The 21,731-nt window shown below is 38.9% G+C and overlaps 1 protein-coding gene across 12 annotated transcripts in view; it reads right to left on the bottom strand.

Annotated features, from left to right (window-relative positions):
- Positions 1-21,727, bottom strand: part of SON (SON DNA and RNA binding protein) — a 31,052-nt gene extending 9,325 nt beyond the window's left edge. For 9 of the 12 annotated variants that reach the window (XR_014077657.1, XR_014077655.1, XR_014077654.1 and 6 more), the window contains exons 1-6: positions 21,617-21,727; positions 18,402-18,568; positions 10,913-16,807; positions 9,460-9,620; positions 7,388-7,534; positions 7,027-7,215 (exon numbers count right to left, since the gene is read on the bottom strand). Coding sequence is in view for 4 of the 12 variants with exons in the window: in XM_081572897.1 (XP_081429023.1) it covers positions 7,027-7,215; positions 7,388-7,534; positions 9,460-9,620; positions 10,913-16,807; positions 18,402-18,568; positions 21,617-21,693 (6,636 nt within the window). In the remaining 8 variants the exon portion in view is untranslated. Of the gene's footprint in view, positions 1-6,110; positions 6,927-7,026; positions 7,216-7,387; positions 9,230-9,459; positions 9,621-10,912; positions 16,808-18,401; positions 18,569-21,616 lie in introns of those variants that run through there. The other 3 variants (XM_081572898.1, XR_014077658.1, XM_081572899.1) reach the window with 3 other exon arrangements.
- Positions 21,728-21,731: the final 4 nt, after the last annotated feature.

The following is a 21,731-nucleotide window of genomic DNA, read 5'->3' as shown; positions in this document are numbered from 1 at the left end:
AAAGGTAAAATAACCTTGGAAAATAGATACAGATTGTTTGAGGTAAGTTACAAAGGCAGCAGATGAACTCAATCCAAAATCCAACTGCTTTCTTATTTTCTACTACATCAAACTACAATCATAGGAAGTTTCATGAAGAACTTAAAAATCTCTCGCCTTCACTAACGAAATAATCATTGGAGTTTTCATTTTATCCTGCTTCTCAGCACAGCCCTCAGAGGCAATAAGCAAGGTTCTTAAATAAGCAAGCAGAAAGCCACTGCCATGTCAAAGACTGTTCCTTTACTGATGTCTGCCCTTTTTCACCTACTTGTGGTTGTTCATTAAGTCTGATACAAAGAACTCAGCTTCTTCAAAGAATATATTCATTATATACGGTTTTCAATTCATGAATATGTACACTGATGATCGAAGTTAGAATATTTCTGTAGGGATACACAATTATTAAATTGGAACACTTAAAGTATGTTTGAAATGCCTTAAGTCCTCCTTTTCAGTGCTCATGTTCTACCTGTTAAAAGCTTATGCTAAGCAAATGCGACTTAAACTTTTTAAGAAGTTTCATAATATCCAGGAAAACTTCAAGGATTATCTTTAGACCAAATATCCTATCTGCCAAATTTGAGGAAGGCTCAACCATAGAAGGAAAAAAAATCAAGTATTTGATGCTTTTTAGTTTTAACATTAAGAGCTCAGGATGATTTCTGTCAACTCACCAATTCTTAATACTTGTTTTTCTTCTAAGACTACTAAACCCATTAATATTTTCTAGTATCTCACCCAAGAAAATTCATTTTTGGAAAATGGTTAACTGACATGGGAGGATTTTCCTAAATTCATATAAAAAGAATAACTAGTAGTAACTACATAGATGTGACAAATATAAGGAAGTCAGTTACAATAAGTTAACAAATAAAAGCTTTTTTAAAAAGCCAACTAAGGCAACCTGTAATTTGACTATATAGTTGAATATGAAATATTTCTTTTAAAAATAAGACCTATAAAATTAAGAGTAAATGACTATTAGAGAATAATTCTATCATGCATAACGATTACTAACCTTTTTTCCTATCTTCACTATTCTTAGTTATCTTGCTGAATCACCTAGTTAACATTCCTTTAGCAAAATTAAAGTTTTCTTCCACAAGATACCAACAAGTACAGGTTTCTATATATCTGCCTTCTTAAAATGAAAGCAGAATTAAACTGAATTCATTCTGTAAACAGACTGCTCACAGATCTCATTAATAAAAGGTTTTAATTTCTTAGTTAACTTAGTAAATTATCCACACTAACTGAAATATTTCTAGGGCTACAGGTAAAATCAGATTGAAACACTAAAAAACACAGTATGTTCACTTTTTCACTTCTATTACAACTGTGAGCACCTGCTGTGACTTTTTAAGTGGGAATCCAGATATTTTAGATCAGAATCACATTCTTTTTTGGCCTCTGATATTTCATAAACCTGTCAGGTAAGACATAGATATTTCATAAACCTGTCAGGTAAGATGATGAAGTAATTTTTGGAGGTCCATTAAATATGTGTGAAATACTATTCTTTAACTCTCCCAGAACTACTGTGGGTTTCATATTCATCTACAAATCTAAGCATTAGGGTATTTAGGTATAAATAATAGGTTTTTATTCTAAAAAGTTGAAATTCAGAGGAGATACTAGGGAAAATGTACCTACCCACCACCAAGCCAAGCTCTGATCCCCCAATTTCTAACTGTAAATTAGTCATAAAAATGTAGTTAAGATGGCTCTGAAAATCCAACTTTTCTAAAATAAAATTACTTCTTCCCAAATGGAAAGCAAATTAACATACCTATCTGTGACTTCATCCTTCTGAAGACACTTTATATAATTTCATACCTTTTTCTCTTTTAACCTTTATTAAGCAAGCAGGTAACCTAAATACCTCATCATTTATCCTCAGGATGAACTTCATTCAAATCTCAGTATTTTATGTTAAATTCACATCTCACTCTGAAAGGAACTTTTATTTATTTAAATAGTATTTAATATAGCAACATTGAGATTTAATATAAATTTAAATAAAATTACTAGTTTTTTTCCTAAGGTAATACAACTTCATTTATTCTTCAACAGGCTTACCAAGTGAGTTGTTAAGTTCATGTCAAAACTTTATTAATAGTAATTTGACTATTCATTTCATATTCATACTTTTTAATGTGAAGAAACATACCCAAAATAGGATCAATCAGGATTAGCTTAATCTCTTAAGAATCCTCAAGAGTTTTGTATCAAAAAGCACATATCCAAGTTGCCAGGGTAACTCAGGATATGCAATAAAAAACCAACTATAATTCTCAAAACATTAAGTCAAAGATTAGACCAAAGTTCTGAATCAGTATTAAAAGACTCATAAAACACCACAGCTATCCTTTAGAACAGCACTGTCCAACAGAACTTTTACAGTGAAAGCTAATGAGCACTTGAAATGTGCGTAGTGCAATTAAAGAACTGATTTCTCAGTGGCTCAATGACTACTGTATTGGACCGCATAGGATTTGTATGTGTATATATAAAGCATATAATAGATATACTACTGGAGAAGGAAAATGGCAACCCACTGCTGTATTCTTGCCTGGGAAGTTCCATGGACAGAGGAGGCTGGCAATGTGCAGTCCATGGGGTCGTTAAGAGTCATACACAACTGTACCACCACTACCAGACTATAATATAATACATAGCCGAGTTTGAGTCTTGACTTAAAGTTGCTCAAAAACAGTCAAGTGTGAAAGGTACCAAAATGATGCTAGAAGTTTTAGAATGCTAAAAAGTCAGGGGCGGGGCAGCAATTATCTTAAACCCTGCAGAACATTATTATCAAGCTATCATCAACAAGGCAGATTTATTTCCACTAATACACAATAGACCTTCTGTGTAATGTGCAGTAATATTCTAGGTGTCATGATAGGGGGAAATGTTTTATTTCCTTCTCCCTAGGGCTTGTTCTAAAAGGTGAAATCCACATAAAAAGAGTATCCTGAATTATTATTCCAGTTCTCACATCAATAAAAACCTGTCCAAGTTATCTCACCCCTCTACTTCAGCAACACAGCAGATTACTATTTCTGTAACCTAAAATGTTGTCAGGACTAATAAAACACTAATGTAACTGACACTGTAATATGCATTTCACAACCAAAGTTATTAACTGTGCATCTTCATCTTCCTTATTTTAAAAATCCTTCTAAGTCAATTTACTTTCCCCCTGTGTTAACCCAAATGTTTATATAAATAGAACAATTATCTTAAATAATTCTTAAAAAGTCAATGAAAGGCTATAAAAGAACTAATGAGAATTATTAAAGGTGGTCATTCAGGTAAGGAAAAAATAGTACCTGTAAAAGGCAAATTACTTTCTACACAAGAAATTGCAGGTATCTCCAATTAAAAGATGATATAAAAGGAAATTTTTAAGAGAGTTAAAGAAAAAGCACCTAGCCTGCATACAAAACATGATTATATTTAGCAAAAATTCATAAAATACAAAGTAAATGACAGCTATATATACAAAAGCCACACTCAATATAGAATGCCTCAGGAGTTATGTGGCTTGGTTTTAAAAACTGATTTATGAGTCTTTTTATTATTTCACATAAAATTCTCTAATGAATTTTTAGTTTATTACATTTAAATGAATTACAGTAATTGGAGGATTAGATAAACCATTAAATGGTAAAGAAATTCCATGTTAATAACCTGGGAGAATCTAAAGAGAGAAGAATGAATAAAAAAGCTGTACTTAACACATTCTAGCACTGCCAAGACCTACCTGTGTGTTTCATTTTCAACTAAAATTTTCATTTTACCACAAGAACTCAGTTTTCTTAAACTTCAAAAATACAGAGTTCCTAACCATAAGGGAATTTTAGCTCCACTGGGCCATGAAGTATGGAAATTTTATGCCAGAGACTACACTTATATCTACTACCCAGTAAGGCTTTGCTATCTTTATTACCGAGAATTAATGCCCCCAAAGGACAAGTTTTAAAATGTTTTCCAACACTTTTGGTTTCATTGTTTATAAATCAAAATTCACACAAATATGATCAAGGTTCTGCAGTCACTCTTTACTGAGGATGACGCTGGTTGGCTTCTGGGTAGGAAGACGATGCTATGGCAGCAGAGCCCACAGTGTGATGAGTTGGTATTTCCATAAGATACGGATTTATGTTGATCCATCCACGTCTATCCACTCTTACTTATGTCAAAGAGCACTCATGTGCACAATTGGTGGGATTAAGGATCATATAGCAAAGCTGAGATCAAATCTGTGATCTTTGCCTGAATGTTTTATGCTCAAAACTAAAGAACCACAAATTCCAATTATATTTATTAAAATGAAAAAATAACAGGTAGAAAAATTCAAAGCACTATTCAATTAAAATATTGACCATTTAAAAAGAACTTTCCTTTTCTATATAAAATCTTTATTTCAACCCCTGACAGGGAATCAAGACTCAATGCTCCCATAAAATGTCACCAATAGTATTCTACAAACATTAGAATATAGAACATTAATCTAATATATTTGTAAGATACAGCTAAATAACTAGAACTAAACATTTCATACAGTGAACACTTCCTTTATATGTTTAATATTACTTCTAGGTAAAAGGACACAGACCTGAAAACAAAAGCAAATTTCTGTCCCTTCCTAAAATTTTGGGATTGTTTTACTTGAAATTAAAGTTAACACATACATGAAAACAAAAGCAAATTTCTGTCCCTTCCTAAAATTTTGGGATTGTTTTACTTGAAATTAAAGTTAACACATACATATTTTTTAGTCTAATTGTCTAAGAAACTAACTTAGAGTTCTGATATCAATAGTTGTATATAATCTCCCCCAAAGGAGAAATCTGCTTCATGAATAGAACTTTTCTTGTCTCCTGCTTTTTAATAAAAGGCTCCTTTACTTATTATAAAATCTTAATACTCACCTACTCCCCCCTCCCAGATGTCTTTGGAGTAATTCCCCCAACTTTTCATTCAAATTTGACAACCACTATTGATGACAGACAATGTAAGGCACCACAGTTTCAGTGTTAAGACTGAAAATGGCTAAATACTGCAATATATATATACACACCCATGTTTATATATAAACTCTTAATCAACAAGAACCGTAATCACCAGGAATTCACTAAGCATCCTCCCCATGTTCCACTGAAGTTAAATAGTTATAGTCACTTATCTTCCCAGGAAAAGCATTTGGAATTATGCAATATTTATAGGGCTTCACCACGTTGGGAAAATTTTTCACATAAATGTCTCATGTTTTTTTCTAACTCTGCTAAACGCTTAATGTTTAAGAAATTACCAAAAGCATGTGTATTAGAATTTCTAAGTCAGTCAGTTCAGCCCTCTTACCATGGTTTATACTCAGCTACTACTAGATTCAAGACAGCTATAAATGTCAGTTAACCTTTCCCTCTTGAGATGTGCAGTAGCCTGATATGGGAATCAGCAACTGAACTACTCAACTGGCTTCACTAAAAACTGTCCAAATAAGCTATCTCTCTCCTTCACTGGTGATGGCATACCTTGCTTCAGTTGTTGAACCTCATGTAAATATCAACAGTGACTGTAAGTTGCACTGGCTAGTTATGTCCAGTGTCATTGTACAGAACGTGCTCTCTTTTCCAAATACCACAGGTCAAAAACAAACAAAAAAAAGCAATGTCTCCTGTGAATACCTCAGGGGAAAAAAATACTACCAAAGTTTCTGATTTGGGTTCTGTTCACTTTTAACTTCATAAACAGAATTCGTTTAGTTGTATTATCAGAGGTGTTTATTGGATGATGATGATATGGCCAGTAAGGGGAACCTGTAGGTGAAGAGTACAGGTCTCTCTGGATCCACATATCCCAGAATGGCAAGGATAGGAACTGGGGAAGAATCCCTACACTGTACGGGCATCAGATATCTAGTCCAGTCCTTGGACAAATGTCTGGGTTTTGGAAACCAAGGGCAAGAGGTGATGACTAGTCTACTGTATCATTTAAAACTCCCACCCCCCTAGTAAGTCTCCACCCTCCCAGATCCCCCAAGCGTGATTTTGCACAACAAGTTAAATAAAAGTAAACTGTTTATTAAAAGATACAGCAAAGGTACAGATACAGAGATACATACAAAGATACAGATATATATATATATTTACATATATATACAGTCTTGCTGTTTTCATGTGCACTATATTTAGCAGCACATTATTTAATTAAGCGGCATTTTAATGGGGCTGTTTTGACACTTGGCATTATTACTGCGTCATTTTGACAAGATACAACTATAGCCTCCTGGAAATTTCAAGGTGTGAATTCCACTTCTCCAACTTTTAATAGTAGCAAAAAGGGGAAGGAGAAGGGAAATGGAGTACTAAGGCTGAGCATTAGGTTAAACACAAGAATTCAAAAAGGACCAAGGTAGCACACAGAAGGGGAAAATGATTAAAATTAAAGGCTATCTGACAAACAACCCAGAGAAATATAGTAAGAAACCATTATTTAAAGGGGAACAGGCTATGTATCCGAGATGCTCACATCAGCCTACAGGGACCTTTTCCAATCCAGTTCTTGTGTTGAACCTGAGGATCTGCCTCTCTCTGCTCAAATCCCTCCACCCAATAAATTTGCTACCACCAAAATCTAGAGCTATAGAGCCTTGAAGCAAAACGGGAAGCTAAATAGTTGTACCTTGGGCTACCTTCCCACAAGTGCAAGGAGGGCCCAATGTTGGGTAGGGATGTGATAACACTGTTCTCTGCAATTCGATGCTTTTCACTTTGTGGCTTGGTTCCACAAAGTGAATTGCATCGAGTTACTGTCAAATGAGAAGCTGCGGGTTGTTTCATCTGTCGTCTAACCCGGCCCTGCCGTTTAACCCGGCCCTAAGAAGAGTGAAACAGAATCCAAATCAGATATAAAATAACAATGAAATGCAGATTCAGGTATATAAAAGGAAAAATACATAATAGTCCTCTTACTTACCTCAGAGGGCAAATTGCTGCTGAAAACATTATCATCATCTTTGTTTTCTTCACCGTTTTTCTCTACAGGGACCCACTCTCCATAAACACTATCTGCTTCTTTTTTCCGATGTTGGGATCCAGATGATACAGGGAATTCTTTTGTTAATGTTACCTGGCTTTTTGGTGGAGTTGGCTTTGCTGCAGCAATCTAAAAACATAGTGTTTTTCTTAATTAAAAGTCAACAGATTTTCAACATAATCTGAAAATGACTATTTCCCACAATATTTAACCTAAATTAAAAACTAAATACTATTTCAGTTTTACTTAAATAGTTCTACAAGTTGTGCTGTTTCACCAGTTCAAAAACACTAATACTCACATTCAGATTGAAAAAAATGGGTTTGGGTTCACTGAGTTTAAAGGGATGATGATAAAAAGGAGGTTCTTCTTCCTCTTCATCCGAAACATGAGGCTTATTCACTATTACATCATCATCTTCTTTACTCTGTGCAATCTGTTTGCATTTCTTAAAAAGTAAAAACAAACAAAAGATAAATCTTACGCTTTATGTAGAATAACACGTAATTTCTTAAATTCAAAACCACATAAAATCAACTTTCAAAAGTAAAACAAGATTAGTGATACATTACAGCTGGGTAACTTAGCTCACTACTTATTTAAACACACTCTAGCTGGTCAGTCAGTTAACAACATTTATTGAGCACCTACTATGTGCAGAGCACTGTACTGGGCACTGTCCAGGGAATACAAAAAAATAAAGTAAAAGACATGGTCCCTGCTCTCAAGGAGCTTACAATCTAGTTCAAAAGACGGAATACATACACATGAGATAATTGAGGAACGCTTTTACAGAGCAACACAGTTAACAAGTGCAAACTGATATAATACAAACTGAGTACATAAGTGCTCAAAGAACAAAAGCTTAAGAGAACAGAATCAGGCAGAATCTGATAATCAAGGAATATTCCTTGAAAGTTCTAAGCCAGATTTTCATAGTTAAGAAAAAGGATTAGCAGGAAGAGGAAAAGAAAGTCACTCTAGACAGGTAGTGGTAAAGAAGTGAGAGAAAACTTATTAAAAGGGATAAGAGGGCTGAAGATGAGGCTAAAATATATAGGGAATCACTAAGTGTTCGTAAGGTTTTGGATAAGGAGCTTGGATTTGATAAGCAAGCAATAGAAGCCTTCACTAGGTCCTTAAACATAAAAAAAAAGTTGTAATTCATAGTGTAGTAAATCTAAGTAAGGAAATAGATTAAGAAACTATGCAATCCCCAAATGTATGGCTAAATAAAATTTGAAACACTTGCAACTGGGCTAGATAATAGCATGTCTTTCCATAAATGTTTTATAGGTTGAGTCTCTAAAGTAACAGAACTCAAGGATGGAATATAAGGCATGATGGAGAGGGTGCAATGATGAGGTCTGACACATAAAGCAAAGTCAATTCCTCCTTGAGAAGCAAAGGAACAGACTCCCATTACCTGGCTTTATAAAAAGGTCAGAGTAAATTTGGGTGGACTTGTCTCTATACAAGCAGTAGAATTTATCATATCCCTTATCAATTGAAAATATTTTAATAGGATAAAAAGCTCATTTAGCCAAAAACACAGAGTATACCAAGCCTGTAACCAAGGGGAACAGAATATATTGACACTGGCAGGCTGGCATAAGGCTAGCCAATAACAAGTTTCAATATCTGAAACAGTGTGGTATTTCTGGATCCTAGCAGCAATATTTCAGCGTCCTCCAAAAAAAAAAAAAAAAAAACAAATTTTAATAAAACAAAGCCAAAAGACAAAATAAAAGCCTCAATTGAAAAGATAAAATTCTTAAAAACAAAAATAATTGTGTTTAAAATATATATGTTACTGCCAAAACCCGAACCGCAGGAAGAACTGATAATGGCCGGCCATTATCACCAATGGCTGGTACCAAACAGCCAAAACCCGAAATGTTGATGCGAAAGAAGTTCCTTTCAGGCAATGGCCAGCTATTCTCATTAATTTCCAAGCTCCGGTGGCAAAAGATCATTTCTGAAGATTGTCTGTGTCTTTGCGTATATGCAGTACACTCGTGGCGATCAGTGAACGCGTCGTGAATGGAAACGAAACTGTAGGCGAGCTTCTGCGTGTTGCTCACTCAACACCTCCTCCATTCAAACGAACCGTCCCACTCCTCAGTCAGTTTGGCTTCTAAAACTGGAAAGCAAAAGTAATGGGAAGTAACTTTTAGCTAGCGGAGCTTAGCCATCCCGGATAATGGCCTGCTAAACAGAGCTTCTGCCGCTGCCACATCTGTATTTCGGGTTTTGGCCACTCGGTGCCAGCCATTATCAGTTCAGCCCACAATTCAGGTTTTTGGCACGCTCCAGAGTCAACATCACTGGAGTAATCCACTTAAGAATGAAAACAAATTCTGTCTAGCTTACCTCAGTTAGTTCTTCTATAGTAGCTCCTCCCGACTTTTTAGCAACTTTCTCTTCTATTGTAGGTGGAGGTGCAGGCTTTAGATTTGGTGGTAAAGGAACACCAGCCTTAGCACACATGGCAGCTGCATTAGCTTTGGCTATTTCAAGCAACTGAGCCTTATCTGCAAGAGGAAAAATACAAAAAGCAGTTTTCCTGAAAGGCTATACATTTTATATTATCTAATGTTTTACATGCTAAAAAAATTAAAGGCATCAATTTTCTGCCCAAACTTACAGCTGTGATGAAATCACTCTTTGGCTCAAAGATTTAAAGAAATAAAGAAAATGCCCCATATTTAAAAAGGAATTAAGTCCGTATTTAGCTTCCCACTCAAACACTATACGAAACAGCTAAACTACACAACTATAATAATCACCCTGCTACACACGCTAAGTCACACACCTGCCAAAGCCTACTTTATTTTCCAAAACTATGGTGCCTCTTATATTACTCTCCTTCTAAATCTCTTAGTAACATTTTAAATCACTCTCTGAGCCCAATTTCAAAACTGCCAACGTTTCAAAATAACAAGTCTTAGGTCAGAATTTAACATTCTTCTCCACCGAGCTCCCAAAGTACCTAATCTGTACCAGTAATTACAGCAATCATCACATTCTGCTCTCAGGCAGTTTCACTACTTGGTAAAAAGAGACATATATGCATTTTATCTGTGTCTCTTCTACTAGCTTGTAATCTTTATGTTTTTTAATGAAAAAGAACTCAAAAACCATCTGTTGAACTGAATCATTCTCCCTTAGGGTTCTGTCAAGGGCTTTTTCTTTAGACTACTCTGACCTGGAAATGTCCAATCTACTGGGATAATGACAAATTGTCCATTATTATTAACAGTAGTCATACATTATCCATCAAGTTTTAGTCACCTCTGCACACTTAAAAAACCAGGAGATATTAGAACACTTCATTTTGTAGAAGTAAGGCAGACTGAAATCACTAACTCCCCACATGCAAAATTCCCTACTCACTTAAATTACCCATTATACCAATCAGAATTATCTTCACAACCATTTAACAGTTCTATACGCCATTTTAAGACATATAACTATTTAAAAAAGAAATGTTTGATTTTAGGCTTATTTGCAAGAACCTATGTTGGAATAATTACAGTAACAACACTTAACTGAACTTCTACTTGCCATTTTTAGTTATGGTATATGGTTCAAGCAGAAAGAAAACATTAAAGTATGGAAATACTTTAGTTCTAATATACTCCAAAGCAAATCTTTTAAAAGCTAATTATAAATGTACTTATTCCCACATTTTCTAAACAGAAGCTAATTACAAAAACTTAGAAATATTTATCCTAAACCAATAATCCCTGATACTTCATTAAACTCAGAAAAAAATTCAGATTCAAATCATTCTTTAATACCATTAAATTTTTAAATGACTCACTCAAATCTGTGAGACGTTTAGGTGATCTGCCTCTTTCTGAAGACCTGGATCGTTTGCGACGGATTGGAGACCTGCTAAACCTTCTTCTCAAGGGTGTTCGTGATCGCCGTAATCTGACTGGTGATATACTGAAGCTTCGTCTTCTTACTACAGATCTTGATCTTCTCCGACGGCTCGGGGTACGGCTCCGTCGACTCGGGGTACGGCTCCGTCTGCTAGGGGTGCGGCTCCGTCTGCTAGGGGTGCGGCTCCGTCGGCTTGGGGTGCGGCTCCGTCGGCTTGGGGTGCGGCTCCGTCGGCTTGGGGAAATGCTAAAGCTTCTTCTGCCCCCAGATCTGGATCTTCTCCTACGACTCGGAGTGTGACTCCGGCTCCGACGACTTGGGGTACGACTTCGAGCTCTACCTGTTTTCCGGTTATCCCTGGAGCTTGATCTTTTTCTTTTTCTTTCCCTGGACTTGGATCTGTGCTTTGGAGATCTTTTGCGCTTCTCTTTTGATACAGATCGCCTTCCTCTAGACTTTGATCTTGACCTGCTGCTCCTCCTCCTGCGTCTTGATCGTGACCGCGAACGTGTTTGAGAGCGATGAGACTTGGACTTAGATGATCTCTTCCTTGCCCTAGAACGAGATTCACTGGTGCGCTTTCGCGATTTGTGTTCAGAAGACTTGGAACGTTTACTTCTTGACCTTAATGAAGAGTCTCTTTTCTTCTCCTTCTCGCCTTTGTCACGGTTCTTATTTTTCTTGCTTTTTTCATGTGTGTCCTTAACTTTTACAAAAATTTCATAATCATCTTTTTCCTCTGAAGACGACTCTGAAGCTCTTTCTGGTATACTAATTACAACTGGACTGGCAGCAGATTTGTCCCGTTCCACCTCACTCGAAAGTAAAGTTCCTTCAATACCAGCTCTAAGGCTTGTAAGACGTTCCATGTCCTTAGGAAGCAATGGTCTCACTAAATCAGCTTCATTAATATCATCAATGCTGGCAGGAAATCCTGAATCAGACAATATCTCTTTAGTAGAGAGAGATACTTCTTTATCTTCTCCACTACTTTCTTTAGGACTGACAGCAGCTGCTAATGTCTGGTCACTCTCCTGTACAGGTAATGATCCTTCTACATCCTTATTGATAAAATTATTAGATAAATCAGGGTGAATGTCTTTAGCAGGCAAAGGTCCCTCTATGTCAGCTTCACTACCACCACTGGGGCTGGTGGAAATTACCATGTCATGTTCAGTATCTTGAGTAGTTAAAGATACTTCAACATCATATTTACTAACTGAACTGAGAGCAGATGCTGTGCCAAATTCAAGATCCTTACCAGTTCCCACTGCTTCAGGTTCAAGGACAAGGGGACCAACAGAAGACAGAGTTCCTCCTAGCTCAGTTTCACTAATACTAGGACAGGTATCCAATACTGTGCACTGTTTAGTCTCACTGGTAGGCAAAATTGTCTCTTCACCAACAGCAGCAGTGCTGGCAGCAGACACTGTGCTATATTCCACCTCTTGAGCAATTAAGTGATTATTTATATTAAGGTCTGTATTTATACAAGTTTCAGTTTCATTAGTGCCACTCTTCAGGTGTCCTTCAGCACGTGGCTCTTCATCTGAATGCATGGCTATCTCCTGCATGCCAATCTCTGAAGCAATATTTTGATCACCAGATAGTAAATTCATTCCTTTTATAACACTAGACTCTAATATTACTGGTGTAGACTCTACAACTGTCTCAGTTGGTATTACTTGAGTCTGCTCTGAGACAGTGACAGGAGGCTCTGCAATTGTCACAGTGGACCCTTGGACACAACTAGATGGTTCCGAAACAATCACATTAGGTTGAAGGATGGACACCACTGATTCCAGGATAGGCACAGTAGGCTCCAGGGCAGAAACAACTGGCACAGGAACGGTAACATGCTCTGGCTCAGACAAGGCCAGGAGCTCTGGGACAGCCTCAACTGGTGGGTCCAGGACAGCCGCAGCTGGAGGGTCTAGGACAGCTTCAGCCTGTGGCTCTGGGACATCCATGGTTGATGTCTCTGAAATAGTCCCAGCTGGGTGCTCTGGAACAGCCACAGATGGCGGCTCTGAGACAGCCATAGCTGGCAGATCTACAGTGCTCTGTGATGGCTCTGCAATAGGTACTGCTGGCTCCAGCAGGGACACAGATACTTCTGAGGCAGTCTGTCCTGAGGCCCTCATGGAGTCATAAGTTTCTGCTGTCTCTGACATAAAGGAAGGCTCTGATGTTAACACAGTTGGTTCAGCTGATGTTGTGGGAGTTTCAGACACCATGTAAGTCACTGGTCTCTCTGCAACAATTTCATGCTCTTCTGCTACAACAGCAGACTCTACAGGTGTTGACATAACTGAAGACTCTGGCTCTAGCGGTGGATCTGGAACAGTCACGGCAGCCTCTGATGCTAACACTGAAGGCTCTGATACTGACACTGAATAATTAGCAGTCACTGCCAAAGGCTCCGCAATCTCACTTTGACTCACAGGAGGTTCAGGCAGCGATACAGACTCTTCAGGAGGTAATGCTGGCACCTCAGCAGACCATGTACTTTCAGCTGTTAATGCTGACTGCTCAGTGGCTAACGCTGGACCCTCTGGTGGTTCCTCAGGAGGCAATGGTGGTGTCATTGGTGGCTCTTCAGGTGGCAATGGTGGCATTGTTGGAGGCTCTTCAGGAGGCAAAGGTGGCACCATATATGCCTCCGTGTATGTATCAGTATAAGAATCGGTGTAAGAATCAGCTGCCATAGACATCATTGAACGATCAGCAGTATAAGATGACATCATAGATCGGTCAGCTGCAGAGTACGATGACATCATAGACCGGTCAGCAGCAGAGTATGACGACATCATAGACCGGTCAGCACCCATGGACATCATAGATCGGTCAGCCATTGGGGACATCATGGAGCGCTCGTAGGCTGACATCATAGAGCGTTCATAAGCTGACATCATAGAGCGCTCAGCCATAGGGGACATCATAGAGCGCTCATAGGCTGACATCATAGAGCGCTCGTAGGCTGACATCATAGAGCGCTCAGCCATAGGGGACATCATAGACCGCTCATAAGACATCATAGAGCGTTCATAAGATGACATCATGGAACGTTCTGCAGCATAGGACATCATCATAGAACGTCTAGATGCTAACATTAGGGGTCTAGGTGCTAACCTATATGGCCTGGGAGCTATTCTATAGGACCTGGGTGCTATCCTATAGGGTCTAGGTGACATCCTATAGGGATCAGGAGTTAGTCTGTAGGGATCATGGCCTAATCTATAGGGGTCCTGCCCTAACCTGTAGGCATCATGACCTAGCCTGTACGGGTCATGACCTAACCTATACGGATCCTGAGCTAACCTGTAAGGATCCTGAGCTAACCTGTAGGGATCAGGAGATTTTGAACCCAACATAGCAGAATCTTGGGTACTAGACGCTAACATCTGGGCATCCATGGTACCAGACGCTAACATCTGAGCATCCATGGAGCCAGAAGCTAACATCTGAGAGTCCATAGTGCCAGATGCTAACATCTGGGAGTCCATAGAGCTAGTGGCTAACATCTGGGAGTCCATGGTGCTGGTTGCTAACATCTGGGAGTCCATGGAGCTGGTGGCTAACATCTGGGAGTCCATGGAGCTGGTGGCTAACATCTGGGAGTCCATGGAGCTGGTGGCTAACATCTGGGAGTCCATGGAGCTGGTTGCTAACATCTGAGAGTCCATGGAGCTGGTTGCTAACATCTGGGAGTCCATGGAGCTGGTTGCTAACATCTGGGAGTCCATGGAGCTGGTGGCTAACATCTGGGAGTCCATGGAGCTGGTGGCTAACATCTGGGAGTCCATGGTGCTAGAGGCTAACATCTGGGAGTCCATGGTGTTGGATGCTAGCATTTGAGAGTCCATGGTGTTGGACGCTAGCATTTGGGAGTCCATGGTGTTGGATGCTAACATATGGGTCTCCATGGTGTTAGAAGCTAACATATGGGATTCTTGGGCCATCAAGGGATCCACTCCTACTGTTACAGAAGTCTCCCCCACTAATGTAGTAGGCAGCTCCTGTGCTACCGTATTATAGGACTCCAGCGCTGTCGTCGAGGGCACCTCCAGGGACTGCGACACGGTCATCGTTGACAGCTCCGTTGTCACCACAGACTGAACAGAGATCTCCAGCGCCACAGTTGCCACAGGCTGCCCAGGCAACTCTGGCGCCCCAGGTTGCCCTGGCAACTCCAGCACCCCTGTTGCCAAAGGCTGCCCCAGAAGCTCCAGTGCTCCAGCTGCCCCAGACTGCCCCGAGAACTCCAGTGCCCCAGCTGCCATGAGCTGCCCAGGCAACTCCAGTGCCCCAGTTGCCACAGGCTGCCCTGACAACTCCAGTGCCCTAGTTGCCGAAGGCAGCCCTGGCAACTCTGGCACCCCAGTCACCGAAGGCTGCCCTGACAACTCCAGCGCTGTTGTTGCCACCGGCTGTCCTGGCAACTCCAGCACCATTGCTGCCTCAGGCTGCCCCAGCAACCCTGTTGCCGTTGTCACCTCAGGCTGCCCAGGATGTTCCACCGCTGTCATCCCCACAGGCTGCTCCAACTCTGTCGTCGTCACAGGTTGTTCGGTCAACTCCATTGCTACTGTTACCACAGGCTGCCCTGGCAACTCTACTGCTGTTGTCACCGCAGGCAGCCCTGGCAACTCCTGTGCCATCACAGGTGGCTCTGGTACCTCCTGTGGTGGCTCCAACCCCATGGATGGTGCTGGAAGCCCTGACAATTCCTGTGACAACTGTGGCACTGATGTCACAGAGGGCCCCGCCAACTCAGGCACTGCTGTCGCAGGGGGCCCTAGCAACTCAGGCACTGGGGTAGAAAGGGGCCCTGGCAACTCTGGCGCCGGGGTAGCAGAGGGCCCAGGTAACTCCAGCACCGGAGTCACAGGGGGCCCCTGCAACTCCGGCATGGAGGTCGCAGGTGGCCCCGGCAACTCCATCACTGAGGCCACCGACGACTCCTGCAGCTCCAACGCAGTGGTCTTGGGCAGCTCCAGCATCTCCTGCGGTCGTGTCATGGATGAATCTGCAATCTCTGATGGTCCTTCTACAGGTTGCTCTGGCAATCTTAGCACTTCAGTTGCTGACGACTCTGGAAAATCCATTGTTGTTGACGTGCTTGGCTCAGGGTGCACCTCAGTAGGTGTCTCTGATGACACAAGAGTTTCTGATAGCTCTAGCACTTTTGCTACTGGAGGCTCTAGCAACATGATCTTTGATGGCTCTGGAGGTGTGCTCTCCAAAGATTTCTGCACAGATTTCACCTGACACTCCATTGACATTGTTACCACTGGCTCAGATGACTTTAGCACTACTGTTGTAGTAGGCACTGGTGTTGTTGCAAAGGAATCCAGAATCTTTGTTGTGGATGGTTCCAGCATTACTGCCACAGACTGCTCTGACTGCACTGAGACTACTGATGTAGATGCAACTGACAGTTCTGTATGTTTTGTAGCTGGCTTCAGAGTTTCTAAGGTGTGTGGCTCTGAGACCTCCATTGAAACTACAGGAGGTTCAAGCACACCTGCGGGAGATTCACTGGTGTCAGATAGGCCAAATGCTCTTACAGAATGCTCCAGTGCCATCTCTGAAGGTTCAGAATCAAACTTCAAAAAGGAATCCGATTCTATGTTCCCATCGTGATGTGATTTCGGCTTTGACTCGGATTCTTCTGACTGTCTTTTATACTTTTTCTCCTTTTCTTTCTTCTTTTTCTTCTTTTTATTTTTGTGCTTTTTATGCTTCTTCGACTTTTTGGTAGGAATTTCATCAGTAGGATCTGTTTGTACAGACACACATCTACTTTTTCTGGATGCCTCCTTCAAGTCTGAAATCAAGGAAAATTAATTATGTCAAATATCCCCCAAGATAGATTTAGATAAATCATATAAACAATACCTTACATTCCATGTTAAGACACCATAAAACATCTCCTGTTAAATAATTTTCCATAAACCAGCTATCTGAAGACTGGCACCTTTGCAACACTTCTACAACTAAAGCCAGGGTTAAAAACAAGTTAATTTATTACAAAAGTTTTTAGAATTACATAAAAATGTATTTTTCCTAAATTCATTTAAAACTATTATTTTCTCTAGCTCTTAATATACAAGTTACTTCTAAACTACACTTACAGATAAATATCTTTCATGTTATTAACTATTAGAATTCCTAAAACTACATATGTTAAATAATTTTTGTGACTATTTCATAACCCCTATTTACTTATACAAGAAGCAATGTGGCACTGGCTTTGGAACAAACTGTCTGCTTTTGCATACTGAATCAATGCACCACTCAATTGCTGACACTGTCTTTCAGAGGCAGAGGACAAACTGAGTTTAAACATGCAAAGTACACTGAATAACGTCTAGCATCAAGTGAATCCTCAGCAAATGCTAGGGAATGCTTTTATAAAGAACGCAAAGGTCTGAGCAACAAATGCAAAACATGGAACCTAAATTTTCACTCATGCTGCATTCTAATAAACACCTCTTCCTTTCATTACTCTTCTAAAGTTATTAAGAAGTTAACTTATAACCCTTAAGAGATTAAGAACATTTCAATCTGCATATCTAAGCAAAAAAATGGCTTATACTTTATTACTAGATGAGATTTACTCTAATGCCAATATCAAATCTGATAAACCTTAGTGATCTCAGAAAAAGATCATCAGAAATCCAAGTCATCAAGATTATGGACAAAGTGAATCAACACATGACAAGACCTGTTTCAAAGCAAAACTAATCATTTTCTACTAATTGCTTACATTATGTACCCAATCTACATTATACTTCAAAAAAAGTTGCTCAAGTCATGAATCTAAGCATGGCCAGTCTATGCTGTTTTTTTAAACCATACTCTATACTTAAAAAAAAAAACAAACCATAATGTCTCCCCCATTTCCAAAACTAAAACATGGTTGATCATAAGTCATTTCTAAGCACCAATTATTTAATCAATTCCCCAAATGCTCAATATCCAGCAATGCTTCCTCCCCATTATTGCACCTTTAAAAGTAGATGCAAAAACAAGGTAATCTCTAAGCGTGAGCTTTAAAATAAAACTTTCCAGGGTTTTAAATTCATAACAATTTGGTCCAGACTCCTGTACCTTCCAAAACTTAACATTTACACAATTTTTCAATGAAAATCCATATTCAAAATCCTGGCACTGAGGCACTGCAAGACTGAACCAAATACAGTTACATTCCACCAGTAAAGCAAACAAGTGCAACTGTATTTTCAAAAAATGGACATAAAAACAGTCTTCAGTAAATCAGTTAAATTAAAAATTCAACTTACTGACGTTTTAGAACTAATGAACATCTTAAATACCCTGCAATCAAGAAATACTATTATTTAACTATTCACTATTTTTAAAAATTTAGCTTTCAAGACAGATAATTATCTCCAACTTACCTGGCTTATACCGTAATTCTGTATCTAAGACCCCAGAAAGTACTTCCTCTATCTTCTGAACTATGTCTTCATTTGGTAGGCTCCTGGCAGAGGCAGCTGCATCACCTGCCTGGTTTCCTTCAATAGGTGTGTTTGTTTCACCATTGAGCTGTCCTTCACTCCTTCCACTTGACAAGAAAAGTTACCAAAATTCGTTAATAATTCTATCGAGACATATAAATATTTGTAACTCAACTTATTAAAAAAACCTATTATTCATATGTTTCACCATTTTATATTTAATTTTGGATGATATTCTCAACTTCCCCATCAACGGTGCTTCCTTAACACTACTTATAGCTGGCACATTTTTATTTTCACACGATTTCTTAAAGTTTTCAGAGGTGTTAAAGTTAAAATCTTTAAAACAGGTTTCCAAGCTCTTTAAAAAAAAAAATACTCCCCAACCAGCATATTTCTCTCAGGGGAAAAAAATTACTAAGATCACAATCACAAAACCGAAGAAAAACACATTACCTAACATTATGGTAAATGCTATAGTGACAATAAAGCTACACCTTTGGATGGATCACAATCACCATCAGCAATATGAAGGAACACAAATTTAGCCACAGACATTTAATCAAAAGTATAACTGGTAGCTTCAGATCAGGTTGAGACTGTTCAGTTACTGAAATGCCACGATGAAAAGAAAAAATACACTTGTATAATTTTCACCCAGTTACCAAAAATCATGTAAACCAATTCATTTATGTTAACAGTAAATGAATGAATCATTTAACATATTTTCAATTCACAGGAACAGAAAATCTTGACAGAGGATACATTTTTATGTATCATTTATTTTTATCATTTGTCACTTGTACTATTTTGTACAAACTTTAACAAAATTGTTCTGAAAAATACTTTCACAACAGCATGTCTGACTTAATGTAACTTAAGTTTTAACTACAAAATGGGTCAACAATTATGCTCCACAACCTGATGAAAGTCTACATGGTCAAAGAACAAAAAAATTCAGTAGCTTTCCATGTTATTAAATATTCGGTTTTCTCATACAATGAATCACACAATAAATATTAGTTAACATTTATTAACTATTAATTAGGTTCACATGGTTCTACATTTCTAAACTCATTTATCCCCACAAACTCTGAAATCAGCACTATTATTCTGATTTTTCAATGAGGAAAATGAGGCCCAGAGAAGACAAAAAAAAAAAACCTAGCTGAAGGTTATGCATCTATTAAGCAGTAAAGCTGGCATTCAAACCCAGAGCTCTTACTCCTAACCATCTATATATAAAAACTTAAAACTATTGAAGTATCAGTCTCCTCACTCAAACCAATATACATAAAAAAATAAATGAGAAAAAAAAACTACAGCTCGCTAAAACAGCAAATAATCTTGACACTGATAATGTATAACGTTACTTGAAAAGAAGCTGAATATTCCTCTAGTAACACACTGCTTTATCTAATTTTCTTTTTAGACTTTCTTTCTGGACTTTCTTTCCATTTTTCCTAAGCACTTACACTGTGTTTACCTTACTAAAAAATCCACGGATTTAAAAATCAGAAAAGTAGGGATTAAAAAATACAAAACCAGTCAGTCTATAAGAAAGTAATCATCTTAAAGCTACCGGGATGTTCATTCAACTACTGAAAAAGGGTGGAAACTTCAAGGCACCTAAATATCAATTCAGTCCTACAATAAACAGAATTCTATGGAGCCTGGAAAAATGTTCCAAAGCCTACTGAAACCATGATAAAAGTTCACAATATACAGGTGAAGAAACCAACCAACACAAAACAAGATGATCACATTTCACAAAACACGTGCATCTGTATGCACAAGAAAAAAAAAATGAAAGAACATAAAGATCAATAACCATGTGTTTTAAAATTCGTTTCTCTATTTTTTCTAAACATTCCACAACAATAAAACGTCTAATACAAAATCTAATTTTTAAAAAGTACAGAAACAAGACATTACAACTAGCAAACACAACTACTTATTGCACGCAACTATTAAAAAGTTTCCAGGAAAATTCTATTCCCTTAGCTCAGGTCGTTTCTCACCATCCTAAAAATAACTAGCATATAACAAAATTTCAGAAAGCAACTAAATCAACGAACAGATATATTTCCCACTTAAAAAACAATGTATCACGCAAAGAGTTCCAGCAAATCTATATCATTGCCCCATAACCTTATGTTAATTGGAGCGTTCAGTTTACAACTGCGTTTCTGGCTAATTTTCAAATTCACCTCACGTCTGATTCTAGCTCTCAACTTTTATAACACAACTAACAATGCATTTGAACTCGGAACAAATGTTTACGTTATACAAAGTAAAAATACAAAAAGACAACCATTAAATAACAACATGACACACGCGATTTTCCCTTCTGAGTAAGCAATTATTTCTTTGAAAGTCTCTTGAACCAAGGGTAAACTAGTAGCGATGACAAAAATAGCGTGTTGGTCAAATATGTCAATTGGGGCAGAGGGAGCAAGAATATTTAGACCAACACACGAACTCCACTTTCCGCTTGCTAAACTTAGTAATTACTAGTAATTCAAAGTTTCCTTGCATCCTCGCCTTGAATAGTCTGTCAAAATAGCTAACGCTAACTTGAACTGTTTTAATTTAAATTTCTAATCTACCAGACTATTTAGAATGCTACCTGGTGGAAGCCACAGGACATTAGGACCCAAATAATCTTCTCAAAGGATCCCGACTCTCAAATGGTCCAAATCTTGAAATAATAAAGCGTATTTAAGATTACTCAAGAAACGGCCGTTAGACCCCTTTCCGGTCAAAGACACCGGCCGGCGAAATCCGCGGAGGCGGAGAGGGGGAGGGGAAGCGCGGCAGCAGAGCTGAGGAAAGAACTAGGCCCATCCCTGGTGGACAAGCAGGCCTACAGTAGCTAGACGGTAAGGGATGACCAAACAGAACAGAAGCCTGAGCATCTTAAGTCGGTTCTAGAAGAGAAAGCCTGGGATTACCTCGGAAAGGGCGAAGTTCCTCGCCGGGAAGGGAGGGAGCGGATGGGGGTGGGGGGGGCCGGAAAATGGATCCCAGGCCCAGGCGGGGCTGTAGCCGGGCCTGAGACGAGGAACGACAGCGTCTCTGAAGAAAGGTTCCATGGAAGGGCCCGTGGGGTCCCAGCGGCCCTTTGGGAGCAGAAGAATCTGGGGAACGCTTACCTTGAAAGCTCCTGTTGAATTTCCCGGAATTTACTGACCACGAAAGACCTAAAAATCTGCTCGATGTTGGTCGCCATGGCGTCCGCTCCGTTCTCTCAACTCCTCCTCACTAGTC

The sequence above is a fragment of the Giraffa tippelskirchi genome, chromosome 2 (genome assembly GCF_054371585.1).
Source record: "Giraffa tippelskirchi isolate mGirTip1 chromosome 2, T2T-mGirTip1v1.2.pri, whole genome shotgun sequence".
Lineage (NCBI taxonomy): Eukaryota > Metazoa > Chordata > Mammalia > Artiodactyla > Giraffidae > Giraffa > Giraffa tippelskirchi.
This window is presented reverse-complemented; position numbering and strand designations above follow the sequence as displayed.